Source organism: Caretta caretta, chromosome 3 (assembly GCF_965140235.1).
Source record: "Caretta caretta isolate rCarCar2 chromosome 3, rCarCar1.hap1, whole genome shotgun sequence".
NCBI lineage: Eukaryota > Metazoa > Chordata > Testudines > Cheloniidae > Caretta > Caretta caretta.
This window is the reverse complement of record NC_134208.1, coordinates 140789280-140813330: the sequence shown is the minus strand read 5'-3', so window position 1 is coordinate 140813330 and position 24051 is coordinate 140789280. Positions and strand designations below refer to the sequence as shown.

The 24051-nt window shown below is 41.4% G+C and overlaps 1 protein-coding gene across 10 annotated transcripts in view; it reads left to right on the top strand.

Moving 5' to 3' along the window:
- Positions 1-24051, top strand: part of CEP170 (centrosomal protein 170) — a 187167-nt gene that overhangs the window by 111747 nt on the left and 51369 nt on the right. For 9 of the 10 annotated variants that reach the window (XM_075126944.1, XM_075126953.1, XM_075126952.1 and 6 more), the window contains 2 exons: positions 5767-5916; positions 12805-12931. In XM_075126944.1, coding sequence (XP_074983045.1) covers positions 5767-5916; positions 12805-12931 — 277 coding nt within the window. The remainder of the gene's footprint in view (positions 1-5766; positions 5917-12804; positions 12932-24051) is intronic. The other variant, XM_075126951.1, reaches the window with a different exon arrangement.

Genomic DNA, 24051 nt, shown 5'->3' with positions numbered 1-24051 from the left:
AGTGAACTGTGGGTCTGATTTTTAAAGATATTTAGATGCCTTAAAGATGCAGATAAGTGTGAGAGACCTGACAATATCCTGTAATATCCTGAATGAATTTAGTTCAATAAAGTTAAACCTGATTGAATTCGGGTTAATACCTTTGGGGTACATTGTATTAGACTGTAAATGTTTATATACAATTGTGAGACCTTATGGAACTTCTTTAGCAAGAAGACCAGATTAATGTGCTCTCTAAAAGGTATATGAGGGAGGTTCAAAGGTCTTTTTGGAACAATGTATGTGAAGTGGATTTCCTAGGAATTATCTTGAGGTAAGGGGAATGTAAATTCTCCCCCTCTGAAGCCAACCTTTTGAAGATACATCCTGGGGAGAGAAACTCATTGTATACCAATTACCGGCTTCTGGGTACTTCTGATCAAAGATCTGTGATCTGTATAAAAGGGTGGACTAAGCTTGTAGTGCATGTGCTTGTTTTGAGCTGAAGCTCTGAGGAACTAATAACCACAAGGACTCAAAAAGGGAGAGATTGAAGGATTTATTCTGCAAGAACCCATGTTAGGGTTCAGGTTCCTGGTAAGTTTATTAGCATTGTGTATAGGTTCTTTTATTGTTTTTAAAATATGTTTTCTCTGTCATGCTTTTTACCTTAAGAATAAAAGTTGGCTTGCTTCGAAAGACTTGTGTGGTACTTATATCTTGACTGTCACTCTATCACTCTGAAGAGAAAGCAAGCAGGGGTCCTTGGGCAACCTGTCTGTGTTGAGAAATACACAATGAAGGCAGGGAATACCCTTGTCAGAAGGGACAGATGCGGGTCTCCACTAAGGTTGCCAACCCTCCAGGATTGTCCTGGAGTCTCCAAGAATTAAAGATTAATCTTTAAAGATTATGTCATGTGATGAAACCTCCAGGAATATGTCCAACCAAAATTGGCAGTCTGTACCCACAAGAGACAGCAGCTGTGGAGCTGGAAACCTGAGATTGTGTGCCCTTGCTGGGGCACTGAGGAGAAATACAGGTACAGTTGCCATGAACTGTGACCCTAGGTGTCGAGTTGGATTTTTAAAAGTGCCTAATGTCTAACTCTTATTGAAATTGTGCTTTTGAAAATCCTACTATGTGCCAATGTACATCTTTAGGCACTAATACCTTTAGCAATCTGGCCTTATGTTCTACTGTTCTTTAAATTATATGATGCTTCTCAGTTTCTTGTAAAATATGAAAATATTAGTAAAATAAGTGACTGTGGAGGGAGGGACTTAAAATATTTAGAAACTTCTCTATTTTCTTTATAGACGAGCACAAGAACTTAGAATACATTTAAGAAAAGCACAAATGAAGAATAAATACAGTAAACCTTTTCTTTCTGGGAACTAAAAATGAACTAAAGTTTGGGTTTGATTTTAGAATGATTATTTTTCTTCTAGATTTATTGAGGAATTCTCAAAGGTCTTAAGCAATTTTTTTCCCCCAGGCATCCTTCTGCCCTCCCTGGGGCTACATCAGTGCTGAGGCTCCTGTTTCCATGAATTGCTGTAATAGTTTTTCTTGTAGGTGGTCTGATACCAGCTGTAACCACAGAGAAAAGTGGCAGATATCTATACGATATAGTACAGCTATACAGTACATTGCTGTCTCATGGGAGAGTCCTGTACTGTGTGGTTTGCTCCTGAGGAGGACTGGAGGTCTTTTTTGCAATTATAGACGGCTCCAAAAGAATAAGCAGCAAGATTCAGGACTGCCTGTGTTTGTGACCTGTCTTCTCTCTTGACTTAGACCATTTGATTAATAGGTCTTAATGCAAATTATGTTGATGGGAGGAGGAGCTTGAGACTCTATGCCTGATGCTATACTTTTATAGTACACTCACTCAGTTGCTCCCTCCTATGGAGGGAAATCTTCATCTGATAAATTGTGGATTTACAAATCAGAATTTATAAGTCCTTCTGATTACAGGATCTCAAGCTCTGAATGAAACATCAGACAAAAAGTACTGGCCTTCCATAAAACAAAGAACTTCGCTTTCCTCCACCTGTGTTGACCCTGGATAGGGTATCTGACTGAGTCAGAACTTTAATTTCCCTATTAGAATGACACACTCAAGGTTTCCCATAAAGCAGAAGTAGCAAGCAATGACCACAAAGCTGAACTTTGGACCCGTCTGAGGCCCAACAAGAGCTAGGAAAGTAAAAAAAAGAAACTCTTGAGGCTTTTTTTAAAAAGTAAGTTTCTAGACCATGTGATGGTGGCTTGGAAACATAAACCAAAGTAAACTGATCAATCAGGTTGAATGCTTACCCACTATGATTTTATACTTTTCCATGATAGCCAAAGTTTTCCTTTGAGAGTGCCTTTTTGTTTGTAGGATTATTTGGGAGGCTGTCAGGTCTCTTCATAACTGAAAGGATGGAAGGAGAATTCATTGTAGACTGCCACTGAGAGTTCTAGGGCAATCACAAGTTCCCCCATAGCTTACTACCGGCAAATGAGCTGGTTCTTTTGCTCAACAGCCAGTGACTTTGGAGGGATAGTGCAGTGGTGTGATGATAGTGTATTCTAGTGGATGAAGCATGGGCTTGCATTCTAATTCTGTTTCTGACACCTGATTCCTCTGTAGCATTAGTCAAGTCATTTAATCTTTCTGTCTTAGTGTGACGTGATTGATAACGCCTACCTGTCTCATAGAAAGACAGAAGATGGGGGAGAGAGGGTTGTTTGTTTGTAAAGTTCACCAAACGACGTGTACAACTTTCCAGTAGTTGACAGTCTAGCAGACTTCCAGAAATTCAACTTACTTGAATAATTGCCCTTCTCAAAACTTTGTAAATTATTTGAAGTTGACTCATAATTTTCTGAAACTTTCAAAATGCAGGCTAAGTCTCTGCTCAAAGATTATTGTTTTCTAAGTTTGAGCAAAAAGTGCTTAATCACATAAGTGTGGGGAAGGTAGGGGAAAAAAGTTTTTTCCATTAGATAAGAATTCAAGTAACATTTTTTGAAACCAGTTTTATAGCCAAAATGGTTGGTTGTATAAAGTTGAAAATTGGCATGAAAATGACCCTCATTGAAAAATGCCTTTGAGTGTTTTATGAAATTCAGTTTTGAATAGACTGAGATGCTGATATCCAAGACTAAGACAATTTAGGAACTTTCCTTGCCTCTTTCTTCATCCTGTAATGCCAGTCATTGGGCTAGATCATATCCTTGCTCCAGGGAGGAGCTCTGTGGTAGGATGGGAGCAGAACTATTAACACTCAGGATGTAGGATTATGTGATATTTTGCCCATGTAGGGCAGGAAAACAAAAAAGGAAAACAAGCTTCTGGAATACGGGAAATGTGCTGAGCAGCTGAACAAAGATGTAGTGTGTGCTCCCCCTTTTCCTGTCTCTGAGCACTAACCCTGCAAGTCCAACTGGACACTTCCCGAGGGCTATAGAGTACCCACTCCTCATGCTGAGGGAGCACTGCTAGCAGCATTTACCTATGGCTCCTCACAGAACCATTGTGTGAAAGGAGAAGAAGATATTCCTTGCATCCTGTCCTCAGCCCAAGTACACCGTCACAGAACAAAGCAGAATTTAACGTTCAACCTGTCAGATCAGTGGTTTCCATAACAGAATAAGTGGAATGATTTCACTGGGGCTTCAGGTCCACAAGACCTAGTGTTGAGAGGGAAAGCTATTTTAAACACCAATGTTTGTAGAGTGGTCAAAAGATTCATTGGCATAGTAAACAGATATTGTCTGATAATAGTAGTTTATGTGCAGCAAATTACTACTGTAGTTCTGATTAGGTATGTGTGAGTGAAGCATCATTCAAATTGCATTATCCTACAGGCATTCATGCAATAAAATATTTGTTTTCAGTTTAACTACTTTACAGTTCTCTTTATAATCAAAAGGATTGTTTGAAAATAAAATGAGGAAGATGAAGTAGCTACAGAAAGCAAATAAACTAAAAGAAGAGGTAGCATGACAGTTAACTTTATTTACATATGTAAATCTTGCCATCTACCCGCATGATTCAAAAGCAGCAGGAAAAGAAGGGAGAATGAGGAGAGAAGGGGATCACATGTATCATGCCTGTCTTGGGTACCGAAGATATACAAAGTGGTTTCAGAATTACTCATGTATGAGATTATCGAGACATAATTAAAGTGTAAAATTAATAAAGCATGTAATTTTAAATTTTAGGCATGTTCTAAATATAAATGATAGAATCAGGTGGAAGGTTGACTCTTTGCACTAGAACACTGCAAACATATAAAACAAATTTGAAAATGGTTTCTCATTCTCAAGTGTTGGTAAAACACAAATATTAATATATGTGGATTCCTACAGGCTAAATTTACATAACTGGCTTCAATGGGAGTTTGTATGGCTGAACCCTGCAAAACTCTTTTTTTGGGGGGGGGGGTGAAAATGTGCTCTTTTACAGTATTACAGTCCTAATTTTGGACTTCTGTCAGTTTTCTTAGGTATGAAAAACGTGTTATGGATTGTAGCCATCTAGTGGTGAATTGGCTTATTTATAGACTTTTAAAAATAGGAAACTTGTTCAGAATTTTGGTAAGCAATGCATCTTGATTTATCTATTGGTACTGGTCAAAGCATTCTCCATTTATAAAAGATCCATAGCAACCTTCTGCAAAACTATGAAAAATATTGCATTTAGAAAAAAAATCTACTTATTTTTTGTGGTGTTTTGTTACTAGTGACATTTTTATAAGAACAGAGAAGTTGTTTAAATAGCTCCCTATTCCTTATGACAAAATAATCCTCTGATATCACAAGAGCCAATTACCATATCAAAGAATTATAGTGGGGGAAAAAAACATAAAAGTCCTGTTTTAGAGTTGGAGCCTGTAGTAGTAAAGTTAATTTAAATATCTCTAAATAGAATTTTCCGAATAATATATTTCTGGGCTTTAAAGTATTTATTTCCCAAACCCCACTGAGTTCTTTTCTTAAAATAACTGGAAGCTATCTATAATAGTGATTCCCAAACTGTTGTCCATGACCCACCAATAGTCCATGGAAAAATGACTGGTATCTTTATGCTGACTCTCCTCCTTCTAAATTGCGTTAGTAGAAGCTAAAACATAGTTAATATTTTCCTAATTATTTTTCTAAGTAAGCAATTACTTTAGTGGCTGCAAAGATGTTATTCTCTCACCACAGTTAGGGGAAGGTGGTTATGCAAACATCAGTGGGAGAGAAGGTTGTTCAAGAAACAATTTCTTTCAAGATGTGGGTCACATGATGAGATTGAAGAACACTTGCTATATAACATGGTAACTCTTCTGAAAAAGCAGAAAAACTGAACGATTGCTTTAATTAGAATAATAGCACATTGAGGGACTGGTAGCAAATATAAGTACATGTATTTCTTGTTCTTTAAAATATATTTATAAAAAATTACCAGGCAAATACTTTAAAAAATGTTCTTGTTTTGCTACTGATTTGGCCACTATCTTTGTGCTCTGTTTAATTATTTTGATCTGAAGAATCATTGTTTCATATCTGGTCATTTCAACTAGCATTTCCCCGAATTTTGGGAAAACTAACAGATATCTGCCCTATTTCTAAAATGTATAATCTATTCTTTACAACAAATTAGTTGATGTCAGATTAGTGTAAAAACATTTTAAAACGAAGGATCTGACTTACTATGCCAGTATTGACACCATCCATACATTAAAATTGAACATTGAATCAGGAAAGCATTGGGTTAATATGTATAATGATTTGTTTCGTTTTCAGGTGTTTGGAGTGGATGACAGCCAGGATTATAATAGGCCTGTTATCAACGAGAACCAGAAAGATTTAGTAAAAGATTGGGCTATAAATTCTGCTACAGTAGTGCTGGAAGAAAAAAGACCACTGAGTACAACTGGATTTCTTGACACAGAGGTAGAATATAATTTTTGATGGTCTTCTTTTTTCTTCCAATAAAAGAGAGAGAGCACTAATAGTTGACCTGTGAGTGTTAAGCAGCTACCAAAGAAGTCTTTGCATACAAAGCATTAATTCAGGTCTCTATAGATTTGATTTTTCTCATCTCTGTTTTATTGTATTGTAGTTTTATCAAAACTTTTTCTGTTAGAGGTAGCTAAATTAAATCTTGAAGGCATTAAGCTTTGCTACCCTCTGCTTGCACTTGTGTGCAGTTATAGGAAATATAGCATGAGCAGTTAAGTGACCCACATAAGAAAGAAAGTATGAGTACTGAAAACAGTCATAGGGAAATACGGATGGACATCTTCTGGGTTGGAGCTCGCAAGTGAGGCCTGGCCTTTGAGAAGGCACTGATGTTAGATGTCTGAAAGGCAGTGTGGTTTTGTCAGTTAGGCAAAGGACGAGAAGTTCTAAACCTGTATATATAAATGTTATATCCATGTGACAGATGTTTGTCATACCTAATACTGGATTCCTGGATGGCATTCAGATACCACATTGCAGGGTGCAGTCTGATAAACTGAATAGACTAGAAATAGAACAGAATCAGTTTGATGCAGGATGATGAACTACATGACTCAAACAAAGGGCACTACATCTGCTCTTAATTGCCTTGGCAGGACTTATGGTGAAAGATGGTCCAGCAAGAGGTCAGTCCAAGTTTATTAAGTTCTTATTAATCAAGACCTTGATGCGTGTCTGTGTGCTTACCAGCTGCTAGTGCAACTAAGTTGTTTTTAGTTGCTAAGAAACTACTATAGCAGAATCTATCTTGTTTGGTGGTATGTTAGTTACTGTGAGATCATGATGTTGACATATGTCATATATCTAAAATGTATGCTTGAAGAGTGACTGAGAATATTATTTTCATAATAGTTATGCCATAAGCCAAAATACAGTAGTTGTTAAAGAAGTTATTTTGTCCTGCTCCATTACTTTCAGCTGTAAATCCACTGACTTACTGTATTTTTTCCCTATTTCCTTTTCTTCAGCTTTCAGCTCCCTTGTGTCCTCTCCACCTTCCAATACTATCTAAAGAGGGGGACGAATAACTGCACACATGGCCAGTTGTTGTGTGTGTAATGTTCTCTGTGCTTGAGTTTCTAGGCTGGTGTTAGTTGATTTGCAGATAAAAGGGGATTATACCACAGTTATAATATGTATCTGATTTTAACCAATGCCAAAAGATACAGAATGAAGACTGACACTGTCTCTTAAACTGACTCCATTATGTCTGTTCATTTGATTACCTCACGCTGAATCCTCAGCTGTGACCAGGGAGTGTTGAGCACAGCTGAATAAGGAGCTGCAAAGGAATTGTTTATGGCTGCATACTCTTGGGGCTGTCGGCCATCCCCAGCTTGGTTTAGAGCAGCTTCAGAGCTGCTCCAAACTGTGCCAGTTAATAACTCTCTTCTAGGGGCCATAATGTTGGCCGGGGATCAGTCTCATCCCCTGTAACTCCAAACAGGTTCAAACTCCATCTATGCTGGAGTGGTCAGGAGAGGCTGGCATAGAGTCACCTATGTTGCTAAATGCCAGTTATGGATTCCCTCCTGTACAGGAATCCTCATCTACCTGGTTAGGGCAGGTTTAAATCCCGTTCATGCTGCTGGAGTTTTAAAGTTTGGGTGTACTTTGGTTTGCAATATCAGATTGTCTCTTGATAGTCAGAATGCTTAGTAGAACTAGTAGGTTTGTAAATGTTTGGTGGAGATGGAGGGCTTTTGGCACAGCTTTATTTATGAGGCTATTCCAAGCCACAAAGGGTGATATCCGAGAAGGTGCAAAGTCACGAGAGGGTAAAGAATGCCAAGAGAATTGTCATAAGAGCATCTTGGATATACTGAATAGAGTCAGAATGAATGCAGGAAGAGATGAAGACAGATGTAGTTGGGGAAGGAGTTAAGGAAGGCTTTGAAAGTAGAAGTAGATTATACTTAAGCAAAAGAAAAAGAGAAACTAGTTCAAATTCAAGCATCTGGAGGATGGGAATATGATCATGGCAGTTTTTGGATGAATTAGAGAGAGGATTTCAGTATTTAACGAATAAAGTTACCGGAATACATACTAAAACTGTTTTGGTATTAGAGAGGAAAAAAATAAACATATGTTTTGGAGACATAGTTGAAGAGGCAGGATGAGGCAAGGACCAAGACAGGGGTGGGCAAACTTTTTGGCCCGAGGTTCACAGGGGGTTACGAAACTGTATGGAGGGCCAGGTAGGGAAGGCTGTGCCTCCCTAAACAGCCTGGCCCCCGCCCCTAACCACCAGCCCCCGGGACCCCACCGCCTATCCAATGCTTCCTGTCCCCTGACTGCCCCAACCCCTATCCACACCCCGGCCCCCTGACAGGCCCCCCCGGGACCCCACCCCCATCCAACCCCACCTGCTCCCTGTCCCCTGACTGCCCCAGGGATCCCCTGCCCCTTATCCAACCCTCCTTCCCTACCCCTTACCATGCTGCTCGGAGTAGCAGGAGCTCGCTGCCCGAACGAACGGAGCCAGCTACGCTGCCCACGTAGCAGTGTAGCTGCAGGGGAGGGGCCGGGAGCTCAGGGGCCGAGCAGGACAGTCCCGCGGGCCGTAGTTTGCCCACCTCTGGACCAGGATATGAGAGTAGAATGAAACGGAGAAGAGGGGAGGGGGGCTGGAAATAACACGTTGCAAATCTGGGTGATTGAAAGGATGAAAGTGGTGTCAGTAGTCATGCAGATGGCGAAGAAAGATTTTTGGGTGGAAAGATAATTTTGGTTTTAGATGTGTTAAGTTTGAAGTGCCTGTGATACATCAACAAGAAAATATACATCCAAATGAAGGTGTGGAATTAGTACCTTTTACTGAGGAGATTAGCAACCTTGTTTTCCATGGCAATGATTAAATATTCTGAGATTGGCTGAAATTGAGGGAGTGAATGGAACAAAATAAAACAGAATGGAGTGAGTGAAAGACTTGGATTGATTATATATAGTTCTTCTTAACTTAAAGCTATTGCAGCTTAGTTCGTAATTATTGAATAAATAATGAACTGCTCATCCTCCAATTCCAACCATTCAATAAAAATATTTTAAAACACTCGTATTTTCTATATTAAACAGCAGCCACTTGCCACCAGAGGTCAGCATGATTTAAGGAAAAAAGCTAATGAAATTAGTTAAAACATTTAAGAGCGTAATTGTTTGGGAAATTAACAAGGTAAATTTTTTTATGAATTTGATTAATGTGAATACTTAACCAGTTTGAGATTAGGATTTATCTCTTTCACCCACACTTCGCACGTAATTTTCAGCAGATTACTTGAGACTAACCACAGTTTTGTAATATTTTACTTTGATACTAACATCATAAAATTTGTCTCTGCTCTTTTACTTCATGTTTTTCTTTTACTTTTTGCAAAAAATGGAAGCAGTCTTGTTAAAATTTTGGTACTCTACTTTCACGTTCACGTGCACCAGTTTGTTGATATCATGGTCTTGCGCTGCTCTGAATCCCTATGTTCACTTTTTCTGCTCGCATAAAGTAATAGTATACAGCTAGTAAATATTCTGAGGTGTGAGTAAATATATTCTGTATGACTACTTAGCATATTGCATCCGTATTAGGTAGAACAAATGAATCACCATGTTTCGTACAAGTTTTATTTTTATCATTTATACTTGCTTTGCATTAACTCCTTGACCCTTCAAAACAAACCATTTGGATGTCAGTAAATTCTCTGATCCATTCCTATAGCCAAAGCACTCAGCCTGGAATCTCTGGTAGTTACTTTTTTTCCCTTTTGGTGAAAAGAACTGCTCTGGCATGATCTAAGATGTTCTACGTTATGTACTGAAGAAGTTTTTCAGTCCTGTCCTTTAAACCTGAAGCATGTCCGTAGCAACCCTTTGGTGTATAGTCCATAAATCTTACCTGAAGATATGCTGCTCTCTATGGAGTTTGGAGCTAAAAGTCACAGTAAGGGGTTATTTGATGCTCCAGTTCATTGGGGATGGAGGTAAAAGGAGTGAATAAGGGAAAGTTGGGTCAACATGAATAGCTTGAGCGATCAAAGTCTCAAATTTAAATCTGAAACTGTCTGAAAGACTCGTGTGGATTTGGAAACTCCTTATGCAATATAAGATGATGCTCAGAGAATATCTCGGTGATTTGGAAGTCTGAGAGGCTGTTGGTATGACTTCTTATAGGAATAACTATAGGTTAGGATTGGTAACTTTAGTTTTTTGATATATGTGTGCGTCGTAAGTCTTGTCCTATTGGATGTTTTCTACCATGGTAATGTATGTTAGACTTAAAAATAAAGCAATTTTGTAACTTTGACTTTTGGTAAGCTTTAAGAAGGAGGTGAAGCTGCCTAATGTGATGCCTTCACAACACAATACTGTAGCAGAGGTTTGGCAACATAACCTGTAGCCCTGAATACTACATAAAAGTAGGGGTTATATTTTGGCAGCGTACCTAATTTAATTGTCTTCTGAAAGTAAAATATAAAGCTCCCTTGTTACAATTAATTTTGGGGTCTGCGAAAACTGACCATAATATCCTATTCCACAAACTGATAGAGTTCAGACTTCAGATAAAGGTGATTAAGTTCCTGGGTTTATGGAGAGTAAAAGCTGAGCTACACAGATTTCCCTTTAGCATATGGTTCACAGGTGGTTAATTGGGCTCTACACCATATTTTGGCAGGAGTTCGTGTTGTAATAAAAATGATACTGTTTGTTAATGGGAACAGGAGAAAATGAAGTAAATAAAGTTTAACTATGAACTATTGTAGAAAGGGCTGTCATTCTTCTTGCCAACATTTTCTTCTCCATTGTGGCCAGTAATACACACAATTAAAGGAAATGTAAAATTGCCTTAATTTTCTATAAGTAGAACTGAAACTCGTAACACTTGATTTTGAAAAGTGAATTCAAATTGCTGAAGTTTGTCTAATGGCAAAGATCAGGCTGATGGGTTCCTCCTGCATTTCACATTCCTAAAATAGTGTTGGAAGCTAGATTCATAACATTCTTTGCACTCTTTTGTGTTAGTGATGTCACCGTAGGGGCAATTCAGTACCCTGAATTCAAATCTTGACAATTGAACGAGAGAATGATTCAGTTGTTTTGTTCTTTAAAATGTATTATTTCTATGTGTGAAGTCTAACCATGTAAATGATTTGGGGTTTTAAACATTTGAAGAAGAATTGAGTGGATGGGCTGACTCAGAATTGTTAATAGAATATAGAATCTTTCACTTTAGACACTCAATAAAATAGTTTGCTGATATTTGCTAATGTCTCAGGACTGTCAGATGATTTAGATGAAATATGTAGGAATCTTAGTCCAGTTCCTAGTGGGAAAATGACCATCACAATAGACCCTAACTGACACTCTGATTGGAAGTGCCAAGAATTCAGTGGACAATGGAGATTCAGCTAAATTCTCAAGAGTGCAGGTAGCTCATCCAGATTCTTCATGAGGTATATTTGTGGGTGTCTCAGTTCCTCTACCTTAATCTATGATTACCACTGTTGTCTAGCTGGAGTTACCCATCTTCACTAGAGTTGTAAATTGTCAGTAAAATTGTTCTTTTAGACTCTTAAAGATGAATTCCCTGCACACCATTCCCTCTCCCCCTCCCCTTTTATCCATCCTATTAGTCTTCATTAACTTCAGTAGAGCCTTTGGAGATATGATTTTTGTTTGTTTATGTAAATGAGTGAGATGCACAGACAGTGATGCTGTGGTATGTTAGATGAAATAGCAGTATTATAGTTGCATATTTAGAGACCTTTTCCAGAATAATCTTAAATTATACAGCAGTAAAATTAAATTGAGTCCTGTAATTCAACACATAGACATAAGGACATGTCCTGTATAGAAGCCTAATATTAAAAGTCTAAACTTTGATTAAAAAGGAGAGCTAAGTAAATAGAAATCAAAGCTATTCAAGCATAGTTTCTCTCAGGATACTATCTTTTATGACCCTGTTCTTTCCAGATCATTGATTCCTTACATTGACAACAGTGATACCTCTAAGACAATCCTGGTTATCTTGTAAACCCAATCGTTTAATTTTTATCCAAACTAAAAAATATCCTCAGCTTTCTTTGTTTTCGCTACAAAAATGCAATTATCTTTTGATTCATACATGAAGCTATATTATTAGACTTTAATGATACACTTTATTTATAATTTACAGAGCCAGATACCTTTTCCAGTCACTTCACATTTTCATGTTGAAACACAGTTCCAGACACCTTTATCTTCAGACAGTTATGTTTACATATGCTGCTAATACCCTCTATTTTTTGAAGCCCGCCAACTTATCTGGCTTCTACAATCCTTAAACTAGTCTTCCAGTCAGGGTCAATTTAATAGCTTCCCTTTTACTCTGGAGAAAATATCTGCCTTGCCCCTTCGTGGTTTTTTTTTTTTTCCCCCTGGAAAAAATATAATTTTTGAGTGGTTAAAGCCTTCTGCTAGCTCTACCTTTTTCAACAACTTCCTCTAAGTTCAGGAATGAAATAATCTCATTTCACCTAGGCATATATTCTTCCCATAGTATATATTGTTTGAATGTTCATCACAGTAGAAAAATGTTGGGAACCACTGCCCAACCTGTAGTTGTTCTGCATCTGTCTAGAGCAATAAAGGATTTAAGACTGTCAATCCAGTATTAACATTAGGATTCTCCAAAATAAATTGAAATGAGTTCCTTTAATATTTGCACTTTCTATTAAAATAATTAAGATTTCAGACACATCTGAGTTTTGATAATATAACAGTTTATCAACTTTATATCACATATTTTTAAGCAAAATCTGCTGTTTCTTGTCCTATTCCTTTTTTTCTCAGGAAGGCTCTGCTGCATCTGGAAGTAAACGTTGGGTGTCCCAGTGGGCTAGTTTGGCTGCTAATCATACACAACATGACCAAGATGGCCTAAGGTTGGAGTCCTCTGCACCTGCTCCTCTGGAAAATGGTAGGATAAGTTGTTGTCATCTTAATTTCTGTAGCAAAAACTATTTGGAAGCGAAGGACTTAGTTACACAACTAGACAAATAGTTTAGTTATCACCAGTACAATAGATTCATCATCAGTTACATTTCTGTTAAGACTTTAAAAACAACCAAAAAAAAGCCCCTCGTAATTATATTTTAGTGTGATATTGAATTAGTCTTTATATTAGGGCTGTCAATTAATCACAGTTTTAATCACGCTGTTAAACAATAGAATACCAATTGAAATTTATTAACTATTTTTGGATGTTTTTCTACCTTTTCGAATATAACGATTTAAATTACAATATAAATTTAAATATAAAGTGTACAGTGCTCACTTTACATTATTTTTATTACACTGTATGTGCATTGTAAAAATGATAAAATAAATCTTATTTTTCAATACACCTCATACAAGTACCTTAATGCAATCTCTTTATCGTGAAAATGCAACTTAGGGTATGTCTACACTACGGAATAAGGTCGAATTTATAGAAGTCGGTTTTTTAGAAATCGGTTTTATGTATTCGAGTGGGTGTGTCCCCACAGAAAATGCTCTAAGTGCATTAAGTGCATTAACTCGGCGGAGCGCTTCCACAGTACCGAGGCTAGAGTCGACTTCCGGAGCGTTGCACTGTGGGTAGCTATCCCACAGTTCCCGCAGTCTCCGCTGCCCATTGGAATTCTGGGTTGAGATCCCAATGCCTGATGGGGCTAAAACATTGTCGCGGGTGGTTCTGGGTACATATCGTGAGGCCCCCGTTCCCTCCCTCCCTCCGTGAAAGCAAGGGCAGACAATCATTTCGCGCCTTTTTTCCTGAGTTACCTGTGCAGACGCCATACCACGGCAAGCATGGAGCCCGCTCAGGTAACCGTCACCCTATGTCTCCTGGGTGCTGGCAGACGCGGTACGGCTTTGCTGCACAGTAGCAGCAACCCATTGCCTTCTGGCAGCAGACGGTGCAATACGATTGGTAGTCGTCCTCGTCGTGTCCGAGGTGCTCCTGGCCACGTCGGCTGGGAGCGCCTGGGCAGACATGGGCGCAGGGACTAAATTTGGAGTGACTTGACCAGGTCATTCTCTTTAGTCCTGCAGTCAGTCCTATTGAACCGTCTTATGGTGAGCGGGCAGGCGATACGGACTGCTAGCAGTCGTACTGTACCATCTTCTGCCAGGCAGGCAAGAGATGAGGATTGCTAGCAGTCGTATTGTACCATCTTCTGCCAGGCAGGCAAGAGATGGGGATGGCTAGCAGTCGTACTGTACCATCTTCTGCCGAGCAGCCATGAGATATGGATGGCATGCAGTCCTTCTGCACCGTCTGCTGCCAGCCAAAGATGTAAAAGATAGATGGAGTGGGTCAAAACAAGAAATAGACCAGATTTGTTTTGTACTCATTTGCCTCCTCCCCTGTCTAGGGGACTCATTCCTCTAGGTCACACTGCAGTCACTCACAGAGAAGGTGCAGCGAGGTAAATCTAGCCATGTATCAATCAGAGGCCAGGCTAACCTCCTTGTTCCAATAAGAACGATAACTTAGGTGCACCATTTCTTATTGGAACCCTCCGTGAAGTCCTGCCTGAAATACTCCTTGATGTACAGGCACCCCCTTTGTTGATTTTAGCTCCCTGAAGCCAACCCTGTAAGCCGTGTCGTCAGTCGCCCCTCCCTCCGTCAGAGCAACGGCAGACAATCGTTCCGCGCCTTTTTTCTGTGCGGACGCCATCCCAAGGCAAGCATGGAGGCCGCTCAGCTCACTTTGGCAATTAGGAGCACATTAAACACCACACGCATTATCCAGCAGTATATGCAGCACCAGAACCTGGCAAAGCGATACCGGGCGAGGAGGCGACGTCAGCGCGGTCACGTGAGTGATCAGGACATGGACACAGATTTCTCTGAAAGCATGGGCCCTGCCAATGCATGCATCATGGTGCTAATGGGGCAGGTTCATGCTGTGGAACGCCGATTCTGGGCTCGGGAAACAAGCACAGACTGGTGGGACCGCATAGTGTTGCAGGTCTGGGACGATTCCCAGTGGCTGCGAAACTTTCGCATGCGTAAGGGCACTTTCATGGAACTTTGTGACTTGCTTTCCCCTGCCCTGAGGCTCATGAATACCAAGATGAGAGCAGCCCTCACAGTTGAGAAGCGAGTGGCAATAGCCCTGTGGAAGCTTGCAACGCCAGACAGCTACCGGTCAGTTGGGAATCAATTTGGAGTGGGCAAATCTACTGTGGGGGCTGCTGTGATGCAAGTAGCCCACGCAATCAAAGATCTGCTGATATCAAGGGTAGTGACCCTGGGAAATGTGCAGGTCATAGTGGATGGCTTTGCTGCAATGGGATTCCCTAACTGTGGTGGGGCTATAGACAGAACCCATATCCCTATCTTGGCACCGGAGCACCAAGCCGCCGAGTACATAAACCGCAAGGGGTACTTTTCGATAGTGCTGCAAGCTCTGGTGGATCACAAGGGACGTTTCACCAACATCAACGTGGGATGGCCGGGAAAGGTGCATAATGCTTGCATCTTCAGGAACTCTGGTCTGTTTCAAAAGCTGCAGGAAGGGACTTTATTCCCAGACCAGAAAATAACTGTTGGGGATGTTGAAATGCCTATATGTATCCTTGGGGACCCAGCCTACCCCTTAATGCCATGGCTCATGAAGCCGTACACAGGCAGCCTGGACAGTAGTCAGGAGCTGTTCAACTACAGGCTGAGCAAGTGCAGAATGGTGGTAGAATGTGCATTTGGACGTTTAAAGGCGCGCTGGCGCAGTTTACTGACTCGCTTAGACCTCAGCGAAACCAATATTCCCACTGTTATTACTGCTTGCTGTGTGCTCCACAATATCTGTGAGAGTAAGGGGGAGACGTTTATGGCGGGGTGGGAGGTTGAGGCAAATCGCCTAGCTGCTGGTTACGCGCAGCCAGACACCAGGGCGGTTAGAAGAGCACAGGAGGGCGCGGTACGCATCAGAGAAGCTTTGAAAACCAGTTTCATGACTGGCCAGGCTACGGTGTGAAAGTTCTGTTTGTTTCTCCTTGATGAAACCCCCCGCCCCTTGGTTCACTCTACTTCCCTGTAAGCTAACCACCCGCCCCTCCTCCCTTCAATCACCGCTTGCAGAGGCAATAAAGTCATTGTTGCTTCACATTCATGCATTCTTTATTCATTCATCACACAAATAGGGGGATGACTACCAAGGTAGCCCAGGAGGGGTGGTGGAGGAGGAGGGAAGGAAAATGCCACACAGCACTTTAAGCACAGCACTTTAAAAGTTTACAACTTTAAAATTTATTGAATGACAGCCTTCTTTTTTTTGGGCAATCCTCTGTGGTGGAGTGGCTGGTTGGCCGGAGGCCTCCCCACTGCATTCTTGGGCGTCTGGGTGTGGAGGCTATGGAACTTGGGGAGGAGGGCGGTTGGTTACAGAGGGGCAGCAGTGGCAGTCTGTGCTCGAGCTGCCTTTGCTTCAGCTCAACCATACACTGGAGCATACTGGTTTGGTCCTGCAGCAGCCTCAGCATTGAATCCTGCCTCCTCTCATCACGCTGCCGCCACTTACTCTCTTCAGCCCGCCACTTACTCTCTTCAGCCCGCCACCTCTCCTCCCGGTCATTTTGTGCTTTCCTGCACTCTGACATTATTTGCCTCCACGCATTCGTCTGTGCTCTGTCAGTGTGGGAGGACAGCATGAGCTCGGAGAACATTTCATCGTGAGTGCGTTTTTTTTTCTTTCTAAGCTTCACTAGCCTCTGGGAAGGAGAAGATCCTGTGATCATTGAAACACATGCAGCTGGTGGAGAAAAAAAAAGGGACAGCGGTATTTAAAAAGACACATTTTATAAAACAGTGGCTACACTCTTTCAGGGTAAACCTTGCTGTTAACATTACATACATAGCACATGTGCTTTCGTTACAAGGTCGCATTTTGCCTCCTCCCACCGCGTGACTACCCCCTCAACCTTCCCCCCTCCCTGTGGCTAACAGCGGGGAACATTTCTGTTTAGCCACAGGCAAACAGCCCAGCAGGAATGGGCTCCTCTGAGTGTCCCCTGAAGAAAAGCACTCTATTTCAACCAGGTGACCATGAATTATATCTCACTCTCCTGAGGATAACACAGAGAGATAAAGAACGGATGTTGTTTGAATGCCAGCAAACATACACTGCAATGCTTTGTTGTACAATGATTCCCGAGTACGTGTTACTGGCCTGGAGTGGTAAAGTGTCCTACCATGAAGGACGCAATAAGGCTGCCCTCCCCAGAAACCTTTTGCAAAGGCTTTAGGACTACATCTAGGAGAACCGCAAATGCCAGGGCAAAGTAATCCTTTCACATGCTTGCTTTTAAACCATGTATAGTATTTTAAAAGGTACACTCACCAGAGGTCCCTTCTCCGCCTGCTGGGTCCAGGAGGCAGCCTTGGGTGGGTTCAGGGGGTACTGGCTCCAGGTCTAGGGTGAGAAACAGTTTCTGGCTGTCGGGAAAACCGGTTTCTCCGCTTGCTTGCTGTGACCTATCTACAACCTCCTCCTCATCGTCATCTTCTTCGTCCCCAAAACCTGCTTCCGTATTGCCTCCATCTCCATTGAAGGAGTCAAACAACACGGCGGGGGTAGTGGTGGCTGAACCCCCTAAAATGGCATGCAGCTCATCATAGAAGCGGCATGTTTGGGGCTCTGACCCAGAGCGGCTGTTCGCCTCTCTGGTTTTCTGGTAGGCTTGCCTCAGCTCCTTCAGTTTCACGCGGCACTGCTTCGGGTCCCTGTTATGGCCTCTGTCCTTCATGCCCTGGGAGATTTTCACAAAGGTTTTGGCATTTCGAAAACTGGAACGGAGTTCTGATAGCACGGATTCCTCTCCCCAAACAGCGATCAGATCCCGTACCTCCCGTTCGGTCCATGCTGGAGCTCTTTTGCGATTCTGGGACTCCATCATGGTCACCTGTGCTGATGAGCTCTGCATGGTCACCTGCAGCTTGCCACGCTGGCCAAACAGGAAATGAGATTCAAAAGTTCGCGGTTCTTTTCCTGTCTACCTGGCCAGTGCATCTGAGTTGAGAGTGCTGTCCAGAGCGGTCATAATGGAGCACTCTGGGATAGCTCCCGGAGGCCAATACCATCGAATTGTGTCCACAGTACCCCAAATTCGAGCCGGCAACGTCGATTTAAGCGCTAATCCACTTGTCAGGGGTGGAGTAAGGAAATCGATTTTAAGAGCCCTTTAAGTCGAAATAAAGGGCTTCATTGTGTGGACGGGTGCAGGTTTACATCGATTTAACGCTGCTAAATTCGACCTAAAGTCCTAGTGTAGACCAGGGCTTACAAATGTCAGTTATTTTTTTTGTTACATAACTTCACTCAAAAACAAAACAATGTAAAACTTTAGAGCCTACAAATCCACTCAGTCCTACTTCTTATTCAGCCAATCGCTAAGAAAAACAAGTTTGTTTACATTTATGGGAAATAATGCTACCCATGTCTTATTTCAAATGTCACCAGAACAGGCATTCGCATGGCACTTTTGTAGTGAACATTGCAAGGTATTTACATGCCAGATATGCTAAACATTCGTATGCCCCTTCATGCTCCGGCCACCATTCCAGAGGATATGCTTCCATACTGATGACGCTCGTTAAAAAAATGTGTTAATTAAATTTTGACTGAACTCTTTGGAGGAGAATAGTATGTCTCCTGCTCTGTTTTACCAGCATTCTGCCATGCATTTCGTATTCTAGCAGTCTGGGATGGTGACCTAGCACATGTTGTTCATTTTAAGAACACTTTCACTGCAGATTTGGCAAAACGCAAAGAAGGTACCCAAGTGAGATTTCTAAAGATAGCTACAGTACTCAAACCAAGGTTTAAGAATCTGAGGTGCCTTCCAAAATCTGAGAGGGATAAGGTGTGGAGCATGCTTTAAGAAGTCTTAAAAGAGCAACACTCCGATGCGGAAACTACAGAACCCGACCCACCAAAAAAGAAAATCAACCTTCTGCTCGTGGTATCTGACTCAGATGATGAAAATGAACATGCGTCAGTCCGCACTGTTTTGGATTATCAAGCAGAACCCATCATTAGCATGGACGCATGTCCTCTGGAATGGAGGTTGAAGCATGAAGGGACATACGAATCTTTAGCACATCTGGCATTAAATATCTTGCAACGCCGGCTACAACAGTGCCATGCAAACACCCATTCTCACTTTCAGATGACATTGTAAACAAGAAGTGGGCAGCATTGTTTCCTGCAAATGTAAACAAACTTGCTTGTCTGAGTGACTGGCTGAACAAGAAATAGGACTGAGTGCACTTGTAAGCTCTCCACTTTTACATTGTTTTATTTTTAATGCAATTATTTTTTGTACATATTTCTACATTTGTATGTTCCACTTTCAGTATTTGTAATCAAAAATAAATATAAACTGAGCACTGTAGTCTTTGTGTTCTGAGTTGTAATCAAAATCAATATATTTGAAAATGTAGAAAATAAATGGTATTCTATTATTGTTTAACAATGCAATTAATCGCAATTCATTTTTTTAATCTCTTAACAGCCCTACTTTATATTAATGATAAAATAGGCCAAACACTATAAAAAGAGTTTATTGGTACCGATATTGGGAAAATACAAAAGGAGATATTCATTTAAGCTTCCATTTGGATACGCTTGTCAAATCTTTTTATTAGTACAGTATATATCCCTTCCCATTGAGCTTTAGTGGACTGAACAGTAAACAATCAATCTGAAACTTCAACTGTACAATCCAGCTAAACATTCTAAGCATAATTTGATGTTGCTATCATCAGAATCCCTATGCAGTTGCCAAACCACATTATCCTGTCACTTCTGAGTGGCAAGTGTTCAGGCTCCCTCCTTCTTTTATTAACAACTTTGCCAGACGACTTGTTTATTTGAATATGCTGTTCCTTATGTTGTGCATTAAAATGTATATCTGACTGTGAAGGAGGTGATCCCTTTGTTTACTTTCTCTTCTTTTCATCTTTATTTGTAAAAGTTCAATGCAGAACACAGGGTTGATTATTTAAACACAGATACTTGAAAAACCAAAGGTTCTAAGTGCAAGGTTTATAAGGTTATAAATGTAAAATTCTGCCCAGGTTTCTTTTTGTTCTTTGTTTTATGGTGCTAGCACAATTGAGGCTTCATCCGTGACTAGAGCTCTTAAACGCTGTGATGATAATGATGTATTTAAATTCGTACGGTAAATATTACATATTTATATATGCATTACTGGAAAATGGACTGGAAATCACAAGACGATATAGTCTCCCTGAGTTTTCCAACTGTTGAAATGAGCATACTGTTAATTGACTAGGAACTCATTAGCTACTACTCCAGTGCTTTAGCTGTGTTGCTGTCCTGCAATCCAGGCATGTCTTTTTTTCTTTTTTTTGGTCGTTCATGACAACTTCGTTGCTAGTGACACAGAAATGAATGTAATATCAAAATTCCACCCTAAAGCAATGCTGCTTTCCCAAAGGCACAGTATTCTCCTGCAATCATGGTGGCTGCAATGCAAGGATAATAACTTGGAGGAATTTTCTGCTGGGTTAATTTAGGAGTTGGTGTGCATGACTTCATTATGAAAAATGTCTGACTTCTTTGGTCTAAGATAACTACAGAAAGATATTAAAAATAGAAGTATTTAGCACCTGGTATTCCATAACACACACTACCAGCAACTAGCACATTTGCAAAGGGTAGTGTCCAGAGAGCTGTTACTGGAAATGCTGAGTTAAATGAATATTTCTCTCTACTTTTACTGTAGTTAATATTTATTGTAGAAATGTCTAAATATATATTCTTCTTTGAGTGCTGCTCCCTATGAGTCCAGAAATTTTTCAGCATCCATTGACCCACGTATGCACAGTGGCTTCCCTCATACTCAAAGAGTAGAAGAGGCAGTAGAAGAGGATCGATGCCTCTCCAGTTCCTTCTTGCCGCCCCATGGCCTGAGTCAGAATCATGTCTTCCTTCACTCCGTGCATTACCTGTAAAGTAAACTCATTGTAAATAGGTTTAAATTTTAGCTTAGTAGTTATAGTTAGTATACCATTCGGGGGAAATCCTCCCCAGTCCCAAAACTATGGACCTGCAGAAATGTTGGAGATTTTTTCCCTGCTGTGGTACCCACAGGGATGGCTCAAACACCTTCTATCACCACACTGCACGCTGGTAAAAGAGAACGGAGCTGCCCCCGACGCACCTCAGTTCCTTCTTACCCCCAGTGACAGTTGTCAGAACAATCCAGACTTGTTAATTCAAGTGCTTTCCTCTCTCCTTTCTCTATAAAGATCATATTTGTTGTAGATTAGTGGTTTCTTAGTTATAGTTAGTTTAGACAATTTTAGTGCTAGATTTCCATTTTTGGGATTATTTTTTTACCACTTTTTATCTTTTGGTACCAATATCAGTACCAGAACAATGCCTCATTCAGTGGGATTTAAGTCCTCCTGGACCTGTGCAAAGTCCATACTGGTCAGCAATCAACATTTGGCCTGCTTAAAATGTTTGGGGGAATCCCATGTTAGTAACAAATGTTACATTTGCAAAGATTCAAGCCCTGCTCAAAAAAAAAACAGGGTGGGGAGGCTTGTGTGCTTGCCTAAGGACGCAGCACTTTGACTCCTGTTGGAATTATCACATGGAGAAATTGCCCCAAGTTTATCAACATCGATACAGGGCGCTTCATTGGAGATGCTGTCTGGTCCTCAGGATCATTCCCTCGTACTGAAGAAAAGGCTTAGGCCTTTCTCAAGTTCAGTTCCTTGCTCAACTGAGTCAGTCCTGAAGCCAGACAGAGGCAGACACTCGAAGTGTTCAGGGGAGAGACCCTGCTTGAACGCTTTGTCTCCCGAAAGGATTGTCACCTCCAGAGTCTGTGCCAGGTCTGTCGAGGTCATCCCCTGAAAACTCTCAGCTAGGAACAATTACCTGGCTAAGTGGAAGCACTTCAGCAGAAGTGGGCACCCCGGACTATCTTCTAGATCTAAAACAGAGTTTGACTATTAGATGTACAAGGATGTATATGACAGTTATTTCAGCCTTCCACATCTTGATGGGTAATAGATCCCTTTTCTCAACCCATTGTCACCTGATTCCTGAAGGGCTTGGTCAGATTATAGCCACATATACGAGACCCCATCCCTCAAGATCTGAATTTAGTCCTAACAAAATTGATAGGGCCTCCCTTCAAGCCCCTTGCCACTTTCCATAAAGGTAGCATTTTTGGTGACTATTACCTCAGGCAGAAGGGTGGGCAAGTTGAGAGCTTTGGTACAGGTTTTTATAAGGATAAAGTTTATATCCACCATCGCCCAAAATTTCGCATGAAAGTAGTCTTTAATTTCCATGTTAACCCAGCAATTTATTTGCCCACATTCTTTCCAAAACCCCATGTGCATAGGGATGAGGAAAAGCTTCACATGGCTGTGAGAAGGGTTTTAGCTTTCTACCTGGAGTGGGCTAAATCTTATTAGATCTTCTGTTCAGTGGTTTGTTACAGACAGACATAAGGGCCAACCAGATTCCACTTGGAGAATCTCAACCCAGATCTCTTAGTGCATTCGTTTATGCTAGCAACTGGCTAATACAATCCCGCCAGCTAGAGTGTTGACACATTCTACTCGAGTGCAGGCAGCTTTTGCAGCTTTCTTGGTGCAAGTGCTGATCACAGACATTTGTAAAGCAGCAACCTATTCATCACTCCACATTTTTGCTTCTCGTAGTGGCATTCTCTGTCAGTCCAGTTTCAGATGGATCATCTTACAATCACTCTTTAGGTAGGCTCTGAACCCACCTCCATGTATGTTTGCTTGTGAGTCACTTAGAGTGGAATGGACATGTGCAATCACTCAGAGAAGAAAGAAGGGTTACCTACCTTTCTATAACTGTTCTTAGAGATGTGTTGCACATGTGCGTTCAATGACCCACCCACCTTCCCCTCTCTGTCAGAGTCTGTCCGGAACAAAGGAACTGAGGGAGGATCAGGGCAGCTCTGCTTTTATAGCAGCACACAGTGGTGCATAGCAACAGGGAACCACCCCAGTGGCTACCACTGAGGGGAAAAAATCTTTGAAATTTGTGCATCGGGCACGTGCACACCTAAATTGGAATGGACATGTGCAGCACATCTCAAAGCACAACAGTTATGGAAAGGTAAGTAACTGTTTTTTTCACCCCAATAATCTTTATGGTAGGCTGTTACTGTTCCAGGGTGAGCTGTACTTTTGATCTCTCACTCAGTTTCTCCATGCACATTTTTTCAAAGTGACAGGTCTGCACCCCCCGTACTTCTCTCAGGATGGAATCCTTTTAGACTGGGTCCCCAGGTCATGGCACCCCTGTTAAAAACTGCGTGCTCAGAAGGTCCAAATCGATTTTGGCCCCTCCATCCAGGAGCCTGAGACCAATATGAAAGGGCATTGACAGAGAACAGCTTGTTCCAAACAGAGTACTACTTATTTATCCACAGGAAAACAACAGAGGAAGCAATAATAGCAATGAAACAGCAAAACACCTATATGCATATTATCTTAACTAAACCTTTTCCTTACCTTGCAAGTTTAGGTAGTGCCCCCCCCCCCCCCCCCCCACGCCCTTGGCCAGGGAGGCCACTTGTCCAGTATTGAGAGGTTTGTCCCCTGTCCAGTACAGGGACAAACTTGGATGGGGGATGCCATTTTTAAGAGCATGCTGCTCCACCCACCTCACCTGGCATGGGGTGGTCCTAAAAATAGTGGGACCTCCGCCCCCCACCCCCCGTCCAGCGTGATTTTGCATGCTCTGTGTGTGCAAGGTCATGCCAGCGGATGCAGGCCCATGCTGTTCCCAGAAGCACTGGAATATCTGCTATTCCAGAAATGTGTGAGTGTCCACCTTATCCTTGTTCAAGGCATTGCCCCTCCCCCCACCCCCGCAGCATTGGGGCTGAACAAGGTAGACTATGGTCTTGCAGCCTCTACCTTTGTCTGATCCTTCAGTTAGTATCTCTTCCCAATCACAGACAGTCTTTTATCCATTTCAAAGTCCCTCTGTCCTGGGACACCTGAACCTGGTCAATCTTCCCG